The 14,338-nt window shown below is 44.0% G+C and overlaps 1 protein-coding gene across 1 annotated transcript in view; it reads left to right on the top strand.

Annotated features, from left to right (window-relative positions):
- vps37d (VPS37D subunit of ESCRT-I) overlaps window positions 1-14,338 on the top strand; it is a 59,170-nt gene that overhangs the window by 17,504 nt on the left and 27,328 nt on the right. Inside the window, exon 2 of the mRNA XM_067439942.1 lies at window positions 7,939-8,110. Within this exon, the coding sequence (XP_067296043.1) occupies window positions 7,939-8,110 (172 nt within the window). The remainder of the gene's footprint in view (window positions 1-7,938; window positions 8,111-14,338) is intronic.

Below are 14,338 nucleotides of genomic sequence, written 5' to 3'. Positions count from 1 at the left end.
CATTGGCAAATCGGTGCTCGTTCATGCGAGTGACAATCCCGCAGTGTGAATTATAAAAGATGCAATCTAAGAGACTCGCTGACAGGTCGCAAGCCTGTGAGATATTTGGCAGGTTAAATATCTGGACCTGATGGAGATTCAAAATCCTGCTGTGTGAAATGTGTTTTGACCGAAAATTACATCAGCGATGACCAACAGCCAACATGCCGAAAATTGTTGTGTGTTAATGCCAGCAATCCCAAATAACATGCTAACAATTCCTAAAAACATTACATTTTTGAGAAAGTACATAGTGTCACATGCCTGTCCTGTCGTGTGTGCACTTGTGGGTTTTGTTATGTTGAGCATGTGCTCGTGTCCCTGTCAGTTCCCTCCCCCTTGTTATCTGATTATTGGTTAATTTGCCCCACCTGTTCTCCCTCATTATCTGCCTTGTTTGTTCCCTTTATAATCTCCTTGTGTTTGTCAGTCTGTGTTGGATCCTTGTGTAATGTCTGCGTCTCCCGTTCCCCCAGTGACTTCTGTTGGTATGTTTTTAGTTTTAGTTTATGTTCTATTATGTGTTTTGCCCCCTCGTGGGTGTTTGTTTTGTATTTATGTTTTATTTGTTATAAATATATATCCTTTTCTGCACTTGAGTCCTCGCACCATTTCCTTTGTCTGTAACGTGACAGAAGGATCCAACCCTAGAGGATTCAGCAAGAGGATTTTTTTGTTTTTGTTTTGTTTGTTGTTTGCTCGTTGGACTATGGAGCTAACCAGGTGCGTACAGGTGATGCGGCAGGTGAACTCTAAATACATCCGCCAACAGGGGGCGGGTGTAAGAGAGTTCGCCTGTCAATTCCTCAAGGAGGTGCATCACCTGTACCTTAACGACACAGAGAAGGCAGAGGTTTTTAACCTCTGCCTGGACATGCCTCTCAGTCCCACGGAGGTGGAGAAAATGGGGACTCCGGACTTTTGGGAGTTTGTGGACCGGCTGGACTCCAGTCCCTCTAGGACCAGGGTCCGGATAGCTCCGGTGGTCCCTGTTCCGGTGGTCTCCAGACGGAAGAGGAGAAGGAAGGCTCCCTCCATGCCTGCTCTGGTGGTCCCAATTCCGGTGGTCCCAATGCCGGTGGATCACGTTCCGGTGGTCCCATTGCCGGTGGATCGTGTTCCAGTGGTCCCTTTGCCGGTGGATCGTATTCCGGTGGTCCCAATGCCGGCGGATCGTATTCCGGTGGTCCCAGTACCGGCAGATCGTGTTCCGGTGGTCCCTGCTCCGGTGGTCCCGAAACGGAGGAGGAGGAGAAAAGCCCCCTCCGTGCCTGCTCCGGTGGTCCCGATTCCAGGGGTTCCAGTACCGGTGGATCGTATTCCGGTGGTCTCTTTGCTGGCAGATCGTATTCCGGTGGTTCCAGTACCGGCGGATCGTGTTCCGGTGGTCCCTATGCCGGTGGATCATGTTCCGGTGGTCCCTGTGCCGGTGGATCGTGTTCCGGTGGTCCGTGTGCCGGTGGATCGTGTACCGGTGGTCCCTGTACCGGTGGATCGTGTTCCGGTGGTCCCTGTACCTGTGGATCGTGTTCCGGTGGTCCCTGTGCCTGTGGATCGTGTTCCGGTGGTCCCTGTGCCGGTGGATCATGTTCCGGTGGTCCCTGTGCCGGTGGATCGTGTTCCGGTGGTCCCTGTGCCGGTGGATCGTGTTCCGGTGGTCCCAGTGCCGGTGGATCGTGTTCCGGTGGTCCCAGTGCTGGTGGATACTGCTGGACTGGAGAAGTTTCCCAAACGCCCTGCCTGCGCCGCTGAGGCGTCCTGCTCTCCGTGCGCCGCTGAGGCGTCCTGCTCTCCGTTCGCCGCTGAGGCGTCCTGCTCTCCGTTCGCCGCTGAGGCGTCCTGCTCTCCGTTCGCCGCTGAGGCGTCCTGCTCTCCGTGCGCCGCTGAGGCGTCCTGCTCTCCGTGCGCCGCTGAGGCGTCCTGCTCTCCGTGCGCCGCTGAGGCGTCCTGCTCTCCGTGCGCCGCTGAGGCGTCCTGCTCTCCGTGCGCCGCTGAGGCGTCCTGCTCTCCGTGCGCCGCTGAGGCGTCCTGCTCTCCGTGCGCCGCTGAGGCGTCCTGCTCTCCGTGCGCCGCTGAGGCGTCCTGCTCTCCGTGCGCCGCTGAGGCGTCCTGCTCTCCGTGCGCCGCTGAGGCGTCCTGCTCTCCGTGCGCCGCTGAGGCGTCCTGCTCTCCGTGCGCCGCTGAGGCGTCCTGCTCTCCGTGCGCCGCTGAGGCGTCCTGCTCTCCGTGCGCCGCTGAGGCGTCCTGCTCTCCGTGCGCCGCTGAGGCGTCCTGCTCTCCGTGCGCCGCTGAGGCGTCCTGCTCTCCGTGCGCCGCTGAGGCGTCCTGCTCTCCGTGCGCCGCTGAGGCGTCCTGCTCTCCGTGCGCCGCTGAGGCGTCCTGCTCTCCGTGCGCCGCTGAGGCGTCCTGCTCTCCGTGCGCCGCTGAGGCGTCCTGCTCTCACTGCGCCTCCCTGGCGCTCCCTGCACTGACCGCACCACCCAGGAGTCCTGCTCTCACCGCGCCTCCCTGGCGCCCTGCTCTACCCATGCCGCCCTGGCCGCCTGAACTCTGCGGGCCGCCCCGGCCACCTGAACTCGGTGGGCCTCCCGACTTCGGCGGGCCACCCTGGTCATTCGAACTTTGTGTGCCACCATGGCCTCCTGAACTTTTTGTTTTCCTCGTTCCTCCCTTGTTTACCCCTCCCTTGTCTGTACCTTCTTTGTCTGTCCCTCCCGTGCCCCCCTGGTCTGTCCCTCCCGTGCCCCCCTGGTCTGTCCCTCCCGTGCCCCCCTGGTCTGTCCCTGGCGTGCCCCCCTGGTCTGTCCCTCCCGTCCCTCCCTGGTCTGTCCCTCCCGTCCCTCCCTGGTCTGTCCCTCCCGTCCCGCCCGGGTCTGTCCCTCCCGTCCCTAGTGGAGCGTCTGGTAGCCGCTCCTTAAGGAGGGGGTAATGTCACATGCCTGTCCTGTCGTGTGTGCACTTGTGGGTTTTGTTATGTTGAGCATGTGCTCGTGTCCCTGTCAGTTCCCTCCCCCTTGTTATCTGATTATTGGTTAATTTGCCCCACCTGTTCTCCCTCATTATCTGCCTTGTTTGTTCCCTTTATAATCTCCTTGTGTTTGTCAGTCTGTGTTGGATCCTTGTGTAATGTCTGCGTCTCCCGTTCCCCCAGTGACTTCTGTTGGTATGTTTTGAGTTTTAGTTTATGTTCTATTATGTGTTTTGCCCCCTCGTGGGTGTTTGTTTTGTATTTATGTTTTATTTGTTATAAATATATATCCTTTTCTGCACTTGAGTCCTCGCACCATTTCCTTTGTCTGTAACGTGACACATAGCCGATCAATGGTCAAAACACCAGACAAATCTCCTCACCTAGATTATGATTCATAACGGGTAAGCTTGTAATAATGTGCTATAGTGGTACTTTCGTATGATAGCTTTCCATGGGAAATTCGAGCATGGTGCTTTTCATATTAGCATCATTACGTCCCGTCTGTATACATAAAGGAGGAGTTTGTCTAGTAGACTATATCGCATGTGAGGATATAGCTATAGCCTTTTTTAACAGCAGCTGGAATAACTCAATTTATCATTTTGATGGTGGATTGTAATCCAGAAACGATCAAATGACATTATTATACACAATTGGAGATTCACCCATTGTCAAAAGCAAAAGATTAGACTGTACAGAAGCTGAAATGCGCGACGAAGAGAAAAAAAAAGGTTTGTACCAGAAATTATCTTTTTGGGACTATTTCGGCTACATAAAGGAGGATGTTGAACAAAAAGAGGTACTTTGCATGGAGTGTCTTGTGGCCACAAAACAAGAAAACACCACCAATTTGTCTAATCACTTAAAACGGCACCACAAAGATCTTTACAACGAATACAAAGCAGGGCTCGACATTAATGCTTGCCCGGGACGTGGGTGTTTTGACGGGACAAGTGAAAGATAATTTTACTTGACTGCAGGACAAGAGCCTGATTAAAACTAAAAATAACTAGCGAATCACCAAAATGCAAGAATGTTTGTGCATTAATTTAGTGTAAGTGGCGATCGATTGTGGATAATATATAATGAACTGATGATAAGTTCGCGCTGTTGATGTTCGTGCAGCCTCCTGAGGAGAAATCACAACACTAGAGCGTTTTCCTGAATACCATCACGACTGAAAATGACACTGATTTCATATATCAGTTCCATAAACAACTAATTAACATTCACTTAGTCACTTGCATTTTAGATGCAATATTTAGTGTTTTTGTTCTATTTCAGCAGTGAAAATTGTTCACAGCAGACCTGTAACACGTCTCACTCATAGCAACAAGTGTGAATGATTCAGCGTTTGAATGAACGACTCAGTGACTCACTCGTTAAGACGGTCACCTGCTGCCACCTACTGGAGGTTTAGTTTCATGTTTACACATACTTTCCAACATTTCTTAATATCATGGAATGGTAATAATTGACTTTAGCCTGGATTGATGGCTCTCAATATCACAATATTGTTGGGGGAAAAAATATCGCAGCCCTACTTCAGTGCTTAGCTGAAGTATCAGTAGAAACCCTGGAGTATATTCAAATGATTGTGCTCTCCCCCGAAAAATTCCTTTGGAGGAATTTTTGGCCAAAGGCTAAAGACTACAGCCAGCAGAGGGCGCTATGTCTGCATGTTTTCAACCCGCGCATGGGGAATGGGAGATCGCACTCACAGCTCAGCTCGCAGCAGCAGGCATTCATGTAAAGGGAGCTATGCTGAGCAATGTAAGTGTTTTAACTTCTCAAAATTATTTCTATGAATGTTAAGCTTCCAAAGGCATGAACTGAAAACGTGCCAGACTGCAGTGATAACACTGGTAATACTGGTATCACCGGCAGGGGCTTATAAATCACTAATTATAAACTGAAAGTAAAAATGTGCACAGTCGCTTGGGCATTCATAACAGAATGAAGCAAAATTGATTGTTTTCAATGAGTTTCAGCAGGACTGACACCCACACAAACACCTCCTCAAAACATTAGATTAATCCACCCTGAGCAGCTGTGCTGATGTACGTCTGTCAACATGTGTGAAGATGATAATTCAGTAAATAACTGCAATTGCAGGTTTCAAACAGAGATGGTGACAAAGAGGCAGACAGCAGCTTTACGAAAACATGGTAAAACTAAGGAAGCAAAAAAAAGTCCATTGTTTCTTCAACAGTGCAGTGGTGTATGAAACGATTTCAAACCAAGCAGCTTTCTGTTGGTCAGTGTGGTGAATTTATGTAACTAACTTGAAAATAAGCCAAATTTTCACCATCACGCAAAACTCCCAATTGCGTGTATTCCGATTGGAATGGCAGCAGTTAAATTTTGCTCATGAAATTTCACCTAGCAGCGATAAATGTGACCGCACCTTAAAGGTGCAGTATGCATTGACAGCTAGCAGTTGTAATGAGTACTGCAGTCCAAAATTAAAAATATTGGAGAGAGTTAATCCCCCCCAGGCTCAATGCTCACTTGGGTTGCCAGATTGGGGAAACACAACAGGAACGAGTGCAATTGATCATGAAAGGTGAAGGGCCCTACACACACCTTAAGTTGATTAGTTGATTTATCTGCATTTTAATATTCTCCCATTCATAGAGATTATTAGATGGAGGCCAAGACATTTTAGGCCAAATAAAATCTACAGTCTCTGGCACAATTCGTTTTCTGGCTTCCATGGCTGCCATACACTGTGTTTTCTTCCAACACGGCAAGTCGAAATACTATTGGGTGAATTGGCAGCGGGCAAAATCAAACACACCAAAACCGAAACGGACATTCCCGACACGGAATGCACATTTCAGAGTAAAATAACTGGCTGTAGCATTCAGCATTGTTTTTCAGATAAACAATATATGACCTTAGAATGTTTCCTAAATATCTGCAAACATGTTATGGTATTTATATGCTTAAGCACATTCAAACACATGACATGCAGCACCTTTAAGAAACATGGTAGCAATGCCTAAAACTTTCTCAGTGATCTTAGTAATCTTAGTGCTCAGATCTAATTGGTCTAAAACGGTCTAGTTGGAAGTGGAACTGGTTTGATATGGTTTCTTACAGTCTGATAAGGTCAAATGGGGTCTGAAGTGGACTAACATGGCCTGTCTGAGAGGTCTTCATCTGACATTCTTTCTGCTTTTCTCTTATAATAAAACATTCAAACCACAAACTTTTAGGCAAGACTTCAAACTTTACTAAGCTTGACCTTTTCTAGTTCCCAGATAATATTTTAAACACTTACTTTTGAAATCATATTATCACATTTGCTACTTTTCCACACACAATATAAATGCACAGTACATATGTAGTTGCCTTTATAATTTTGGAAGCAGGTCATCATGGGGGTCCTTGGCATCAAAAAGTTGAAAGCAGCTGGATTGCTTGACCTGTCGCCTGACAGTGAATACAGCCGTTAAGCTAAGGCTAGTACTTGGTGACCTTCTGTGTATTTAAGCTGTCAGGAACTCCCCTCAAGAGTGAACACGCATGAAATGGACATTAAAGGTGTGGTAAAACGCATTCTTTCGAAGGCCTGATTTTGCTTGTGGGGTGCACTGTAACATGTTAATGCTTTGTTTTCAAAAAATTGCATTCTTTTTCATATAATTTACCTTTAGGCATTATAGTAGTTGATCTGCTGGATTTACAACACAAGATCATCCACTTCTCCCGCTATATGTAATGTGACATTACATGAGGGAACAGGGTCGAAAAATGATTGTGTTAGTTGATGGGTAAAGTTATCACAGGCTGTGGGTGTCCGGCCGCCGTTATATGTTTAAATACTGACGGAGATGGGGCATGCTGGATTTACAACCTAAGATCATCCACTTCTCCTGATATATGTGACATTTTTCTGATTGTGTAATGTCATTTGAAGTGGATGAAACCTAAAATTAACATCAAAAGACACTGAGCTCCGTCATCTCTCACTCACTCAGTCTCTGGCTCAGCGCCAGTCAACACGCTAAAGCAGATTTACATTTTTTAATTTGGCAGTTGATCGCTGAACGTTTTAATTTGTGATGATCGTACACTGCAGGGACCAGTCTAGAATGTGATCGTACTTGTCAAAGGGTTAACAAACTGGTTTGCAGAGCCAAACAGCGTTTCATTTGTATACTTCCTTGCTAAAAACGTACGATTAACAATAGAAGCTATTACAGGAAAACACATCGATGAAAAATGAATCATACTTACAGGTTATGGCCTGTAAACAGCTTCTGTTTTTAAAGTTTGAACTGCTCCATCTTTCAGGACAAGCCATTTTCTGAATCCTACTTGCGACGATTGTGAGCTTTATTTTACTCCGTGCAGCACAGAGAGTGAGATTTAAATTGTAACCATTGATCCCTAACTCCCAGGTCTCTAGGCATGCTGAACAAATTGGACCTGCGATCCGGATAAAAATAACAGCATTTCGTCGGCATTGCAAAATGGCCTCGCCTACCTTATTTAATATTCTCGGAGGAGGGGTTTATGTAAATATTGAACCCGCTTATGTCAGCTAGTCTGGTGGAAAAGGCTGTAGTCCCTACCGGCCATTTCCTGTAGTCCTTAGAAATTGATTTCTTTAAAAGCAAATATCTCCCTTTGCTTTAAACTTTGAACGTTGTAACTTTGCAGATGTTGTTTATGCTCAAACAGCAACTTTACACACTAGCTAAAGTTAGAAAAATCAAATCGTATTTTACCACCCCTTTAATGTAGATATGTTTAATGGTTAGTCCCTGTGATTACTCATAACTGATTAACACGTCTTGGTCTTCCTTTGGGTTGTAGAATCGATTGATTAGTCTTTTATATGGTATTTGTAAAAATGCAGTCTTTGTTGTTCAAGTATCTTTTCTCAAATGTGATGAATAACTGAAATTTTTGTTCAGTTCCAGGAACTCCAGCTGGACAGGGACACCTTGTTAGTAACCAATCGGAGTCTTGCAGAAGACAGCCTTTCACGTCGCCCTCACCTTCAAAACGGCAAGCTGCAATTGGCTTCAAAGTACGAAGAGCTGGCGAAGCTGACCACTGCATGCAGGGAGAAGCAAAGCCGACTTGGTGAGTAAAAGGTTAGGGTTTTGACTTTTGTGAGAGTGATGCTGTGAATGATAATTACACCAAGCATTCCTTACTGTCCTCATGGTTCAAAAAATCACACATTGGATTTTTTGTTTCTTATATTAGTCATACTGGGCGATAAATCTATATCATTCAACCTATTGCAAGTCGATTTATCATCACAAGAGTCTTAAAAAATATATTATGAAGGTTGAAAAGTTACCTAGTGCTGATTTAATAATAATTAAAAGAATATAATACAAACAACATATTTTTTCATTCATGTTTTAATTTATACAAAAAATGACTTTACTGTAAAGGGGACTTGTGGTGTATGTAGATAGAAATGACTCATTATAAGGTAATAAAAATGGTTCATTATGTAAGGTCTTTCTTTATACACCACTGAAAACATAGTTATGTATATTATATTGCATTTCTGTAGATCCTCATAGATATTACACTTGGCACCTTTAAGTTTAACAAACATGCACAATCCCTTTCCTTCTACATTTAATGAAATTATTATTACGATATCGAATTATGTACAAAAAGATCATATTTTTGGCCATACTGCCCTGCCCTTGCTATACCATGTTATATAATAGTTCTCATCCTCTAATTTGAAGAGCGTGGAGCAGGCAAAAAGTGGGAAAACTAAGAGTGGAGTTATTACAGAAGTGCTTCAGTCACATACTCCAGTCCACTCTGCCTTTTGTGCTGCCTCTCTGTTAGGCTGTGCTAAAATGTGAGCTCAACCCAAATGTGTCAGGACAGAACATCTTTGGGGAAAAAGTATTCTGTGCTCCTCCTCATATTAAAGCAATGTTAGACACATTAATTTAAGCTTGTTGCTAATCTGATGACTGATATTTGATGATACACCGGCTGTTGACTGAGCAGTTTAAGAATAGCATCGGGGCACTGCTGTCGTGTGCTTCTGGTAGTAATATTTTAATATTGCCAGGCAACATTGTTCCATAATAACACACCCTGACATCCGGAGCTCCTCACTTATTCAGCGCGAGAATGGTTGACAATGGTTGACCTGTGCCTGGATTGTTGATCCGTCCAGCTGTGATATCCCCAGCACTGGTGCGACGTTACCTTCCATCGCACCCTCACCAGGGTGGAGTGTAGCGGTCAGGTCCCATAGGGGTTGTCTGGGGCCACTAGGTTCCCACCTGGCTCCCCCACCTCTTTTCAACACCAGCCAGGAATAACTGCCCTCATCTGGACCAGACGTACTTAAGGTGCTCAGGTTTCACTTCCCAAACAGTTCCTCATGGGTTCACAGAGACTTGTTTTCCTTTTTCTCTCAGCGTGGCCAGAATAAGAGAAATATTATTGTGTTCTTCTTTGGTCTTCCTCCCTTGGCTGAACGCTCAGCATGATAGTTTCTCACGGACCATCTTTTTTATTGGCCCGCTGACATCGCGTGTCGATTATCAGCTTGTTCAACTTGTGGGTTGTGGGCTGGAAATCAGTCGTTTATTGTTGTTTTCTTTATTTTTTATGGCTTCAGAGTTCATAAAGATACTTGGTCAGGATTCAAGTGTTGAATCTTTTCGATGATTATATAGTCCCGGAGTTATGAATGTTTATTAAATGAAGGAAAATAAGAATAACTTTGACTGAGTTTCTAACTAAAGTTTGTAAAACAAACAAAAACATGCACTTAGGCACTTAGAAGACTGTTGGGAAATTTAAACACAGAAATGTCAGTGTGCAAACACCAGAATTAAACAGTAAAAATGTAACTGGAGTTCTGAGGTTTGAATACTTTTCTAGGTGGATGACCTTTAGGTTAACATTAACATAATTCCTGTGGGAGACATTGTTCCAGGTAAACAGTGCTTTATGAATAGTTATGTTAATACCTTCCAGTTTTACTACTGCTGATATCATGCATGGGTTATCTTGGGTTTATAGGGTCATGCATTGAAATATAAAATAAAAATAGATTTTTTTTTGGTGGGCCAGTGAAAATTATTGCAGGGAAAGCAACTGGCCCAACTCCCAACATGATTTTTTTTTATTGTTGAAGTATCACCATCATTTGTTGAATAAGTGCTGCTGCGAGAAATGTACGAAAGCACCTAATTTGAATTAAATTCTGTGAGGAACATGATTTGAAATGGATGCATTTTTTATTGCTGCTGGCAAATAGCTTTGAGCTTTGTGTTTAAGTTATTTTATCTCAAAAAGAATAACATTGAATGAATCTGAATGTGTATAAAAGTTGTTGCAGCTCAATTTAAGAAGTGTTTTTAGCGTATTGGAATGTGGGTGGTTAGTGAAATTCCACCCAAAGTGGCGCAACTGTTTAGTTAATTTGATTTTCTGTGTGTTTAGCCCAAGTCAAACAACAAGTATCTGTTGCAATGTTTGCAAAGGAAACTTAAATGAATTAGCCCAGCTGGGATCTCAGAGGAAGACGTTGGAATCCTGGAAGTGTTTCTCTGGAATTCTTGCTCTGCCGTCGCTCTTGGCCTGTGTGGTGCATTCACCCTCACAACCTGCGCATAAATGATTTAGGCTTGCGGTGGCTTTACAGACTACGAGATTAGGCGATTTCTCCTTTTAGCATTAATTCTATATGTATGGTGAGGCTGTGTATTTCCGCTGTGGTCCACAACATGAACACACCGCCGTACTTTTGGGTCACATTCCAGCCCTTTGACCAAAGAAGCCGATATGAATTATTTGTTGACTTGTTTGGCCCCTCCTCACCATTGTGCAGCCTAACTTGTGATGCAGATCCATTTGAAAGGGCTTTTGTTTGAGACCCCACCTCCAGTGCCTTTCAAAGAAAAGGCAGAGATTCATATGATAGTCTCAGCAGCCGACCCACCCCTTCACCCGAGAGCCCGGCAGCGTCTGGGAACCAAAGTCTGAGCGCGATTGATGAAAAAAGTTGCCAGAGTGAAATGCCAGCAGGAAATTGAACTGTCGTGAGCGGGCAGAGAGGAGGAGGAGACGGTGGGGTTCCTTCGGTGTCCGACAGAGCAACAAAAGATCAACGGAGATATCTGCTAGTCTGCTTACACGCTCTGACAGAGCTTGTACAGGAAGTTCCCATCTCCATGGCCACTTGGGCAACGGCCCACTCCAGAAACGCTGTTTCACAGGACCTTTTTTTCTTCGCCCTTGCAGCTGCCGGCCAGTGACGGAAGGAGGGTGGAATGTTCACCTTCCTGTCACCATGTAGCGCACATGTACCAGTGCCTCCAGCTGCAGGCTTCAGCCGGATGGGTGGGGGAGATTGTTCCCCCCAACAGCAAACATCTGATTCTCATTTCGTTAGAGCCAAAAGAAAGAATGAAAAACCCTTGGATTGCTTCGTCAGCTGAGACCGAAGTTCTTGCTCCGAGGCTTGCGAGTTATTGCGTAATACACCGTGGCAGCGACAGACGTTGGGAGAAGAATTTGGCTCTGGAATTGTGCACTACTAGTTTCTTGACAGGAATTCAGTCTAGCTTGATGATTCAAGTCCTGACGCTTCCATGTTAGGTGGTTTTTGTTCACACTCAGGCTTTCCCATTTGTTTCTAATGCTTTCGCCAAATGTGTATGAAATTCGCCCTCACGTGGTCAAGGGCACATTCTTGACCTGTAAATGTTATGGAGGGCGACACGGCACTGGTGCACGACACACTATCCATCCTGCTTCAAAAGCAAAGAGCACCAGGAGAGCCCTTTTATTGTTAACTTAGCGTAACGACACCGTTTACCAGAGGCCCGACCTGCTGACCTTTTACACACATTACAACCCAATCATTGACCTCTCAACACATACCCACAAAACTCTCACCAAACTGGTTGTCAACCACTCCACCCTTTACAAAAAAAAAAAAACCTCAGAGGGGGGCCAAGCCGCCATTGCGAGTGAGAAAAGGGCATCTTTGTCTCAAAGCGCCTGTAAATCACATGGCCAAGAGGCATGCTGGGGAAGCCAAAGAGGCCGGGGAACTTTGTAAGAGCGCATAGTTCTTGATGGAGGAGTTGGTAATTAACAGGATGTGAAGTCGCTCTTGCCCCCTCTCAGTGTTTGAATGCAGGGGGCAGTTATCAAAGCTGGATTAGGTCCATTGAGCTACCACACACATGAGGCCTTAATCACTCAGTGGGGGAAAGGGGCCTCTTTTGAAATCAATCTCCTGAGAATCCAACCCAAACTGGGAGCTCCGTGCCAAAAGCCCTTAGAAAAAAATAAATTCGATACATTATGTTGACATTTCTGTGTTTGACTCTTTCACATTGGCTTAAGCCCAGTGACATTGAATGGAAGGAGAACTAAATGCACTTTTGGATACAAGGAAAGTCTGGCTAAAAAGGATAATTGCTCCCCTTCAGTTCAATGGCAATACATTGATATACTATAGGTATTAGACAGTATCATAACACTGACACATTCTGCTCCATAATGATCCAATTTATAATACTATATTTAATGCCTATACTTTTGCATCAGTTTTAGCATTGCGATTATAGTAAAGGCTATGATGTGAAACCCCTGTTTACCATATGAATGAACATATACAGTACAACTATTCAAATGTATTATATGCTTGTTTAGCAGACGTTTGGTATTTATTAAACTTGTGTAATAAAATAATGTATCAGTATAATGTGCTCTGGACCTTTAGCTGTGACATAGACCCTACTGTTCTAAGTTTGGGTTCAGTAAACTTTAAAAAAAAAAAAGTCTCTTATGCTTACCAATGCTGAATTTATTGGATTGAAAATATAGTTTAAAAAAGAGCAGTATTGTGATATTTGATTACACTTTTTCTTCTATTTTAATGTAATTTATTCCTTTGATGGCAAAGATATTGCTTAATATTTTTTGTGAAAACTGATCATTTTTTTCAGGATTCTTTGATGAAAAAAAAGCTAAAAAGAACATCAATTACATTTAGAGTTATTTATTTAGTAGATGCTTTTATCCAAGGTGATTATATTTATTTGAAATAGAAATCTTTTGTAACAACAATCAAAAGTGACAGTAAAACATTTAATGTGTCCTTGCTGAATAAAAATATCATTAAAAAAAAATCTTACTGAACCCAAACGTTTGAATGGTAATGCATATATAATATACACTTCCCGGCCAAAAAACAAAACAAAAAAATGGCTGTTTGGATTTAAATGGGCAAATGCTTTAGCCCAAAGCCCTCTTGACCAAAAATTTATAAATGTTATGATGTTATTTTATCAAGAGATGCATCGATTTTTGGTCAAGATCTTGACAAGACAACTCAGGAGTCCAGCACTCTGTAAAGTCTCCTACTGCACATCCCAAAGACTCAATGAATTTAAGGTCTGGACTCAAAGGTGCCAATTCATGTGTAAAATGAATATTCATGCTCCCTCCCAACCATTCTTTCACAGTCTGAGCATAATGATTCATGACATTGTCATCCAGGAATATGGCCATGATGTGTCTTCCTACATGGTTGTTTAAGAAATTAAGACTAAGCTGCCTATTAGTGGGTAGCAAATACACGTTAGCCTACTACCGGTACTGCAGAAATGCTGGTATTGTCAGAATTGGTACCGAAGTACCGGTACTTGTGACATCCCTATGTACTACAATGAACCATGATACATGTTCAAAAAACATGATAATGCAGTGGTACTTTTTTGTTAGTCTACATATTTTTGGTCCTACGTGAAAGATATGTAGTGATGTTGCATCTGTTTTGAGTGTATATTGACCTTTTTTAGAAGAAAACGTGTTGACCTATCTGTCAAGCCTTTTAATTAACCAGAAAGGTCTCCTCAGGCACCTGCATCCCTGTGTTTGGGCTTGTTTTGTGTCCTCACATTGTCTATTTTGACCCGAGGAAAACCTGAACAAAAGCCCTCCACAAGTGCATTCCTCAGAAGGGCGCTGGTGCACTTTCCCCTCTAATTCTACATCAGAAGTGACACTTGAACAGAGTTTTGCTGTGCAGAAGCAGATGTCCGTTCAGTGGTTTGATCAAGTGAGAAGATTGACAATTCCACTTCACCTAATGTTGTTCCAAACCTGGCTTTCCCCTGAAAAAGATCATCACTTGGAATATAGTGTGCGTGTGTCATATGAACTGCTTTTATGGTTCATTTTGATGCCTTTACTGTAAACTGTCATGCAAAATGTTTAATATTTTTCCAGTTCTACAGCAAACTCACTGATACAGATTTGATTGAACTAAACCTTTTACACGTGAGACGATGTGATGTG

This window comes from Pseudorasbora parva, chromosome 3 (genome assembly GCF_024679245.1).
Source record: "Pseudorasbora parva isolate DD20220531a chromosome 3, ASM2467924v1, whole genome shotgun sequence".
NCBI lineage: Eukaryota > Metazoa > Chordata > Actinopteri > Cypriniformes > Gobionidae > Pseudorasbora > Pseudorasbora parva.
This window is presented reverse-complemented; position numbering and strand designations above follow the sequence as displayed.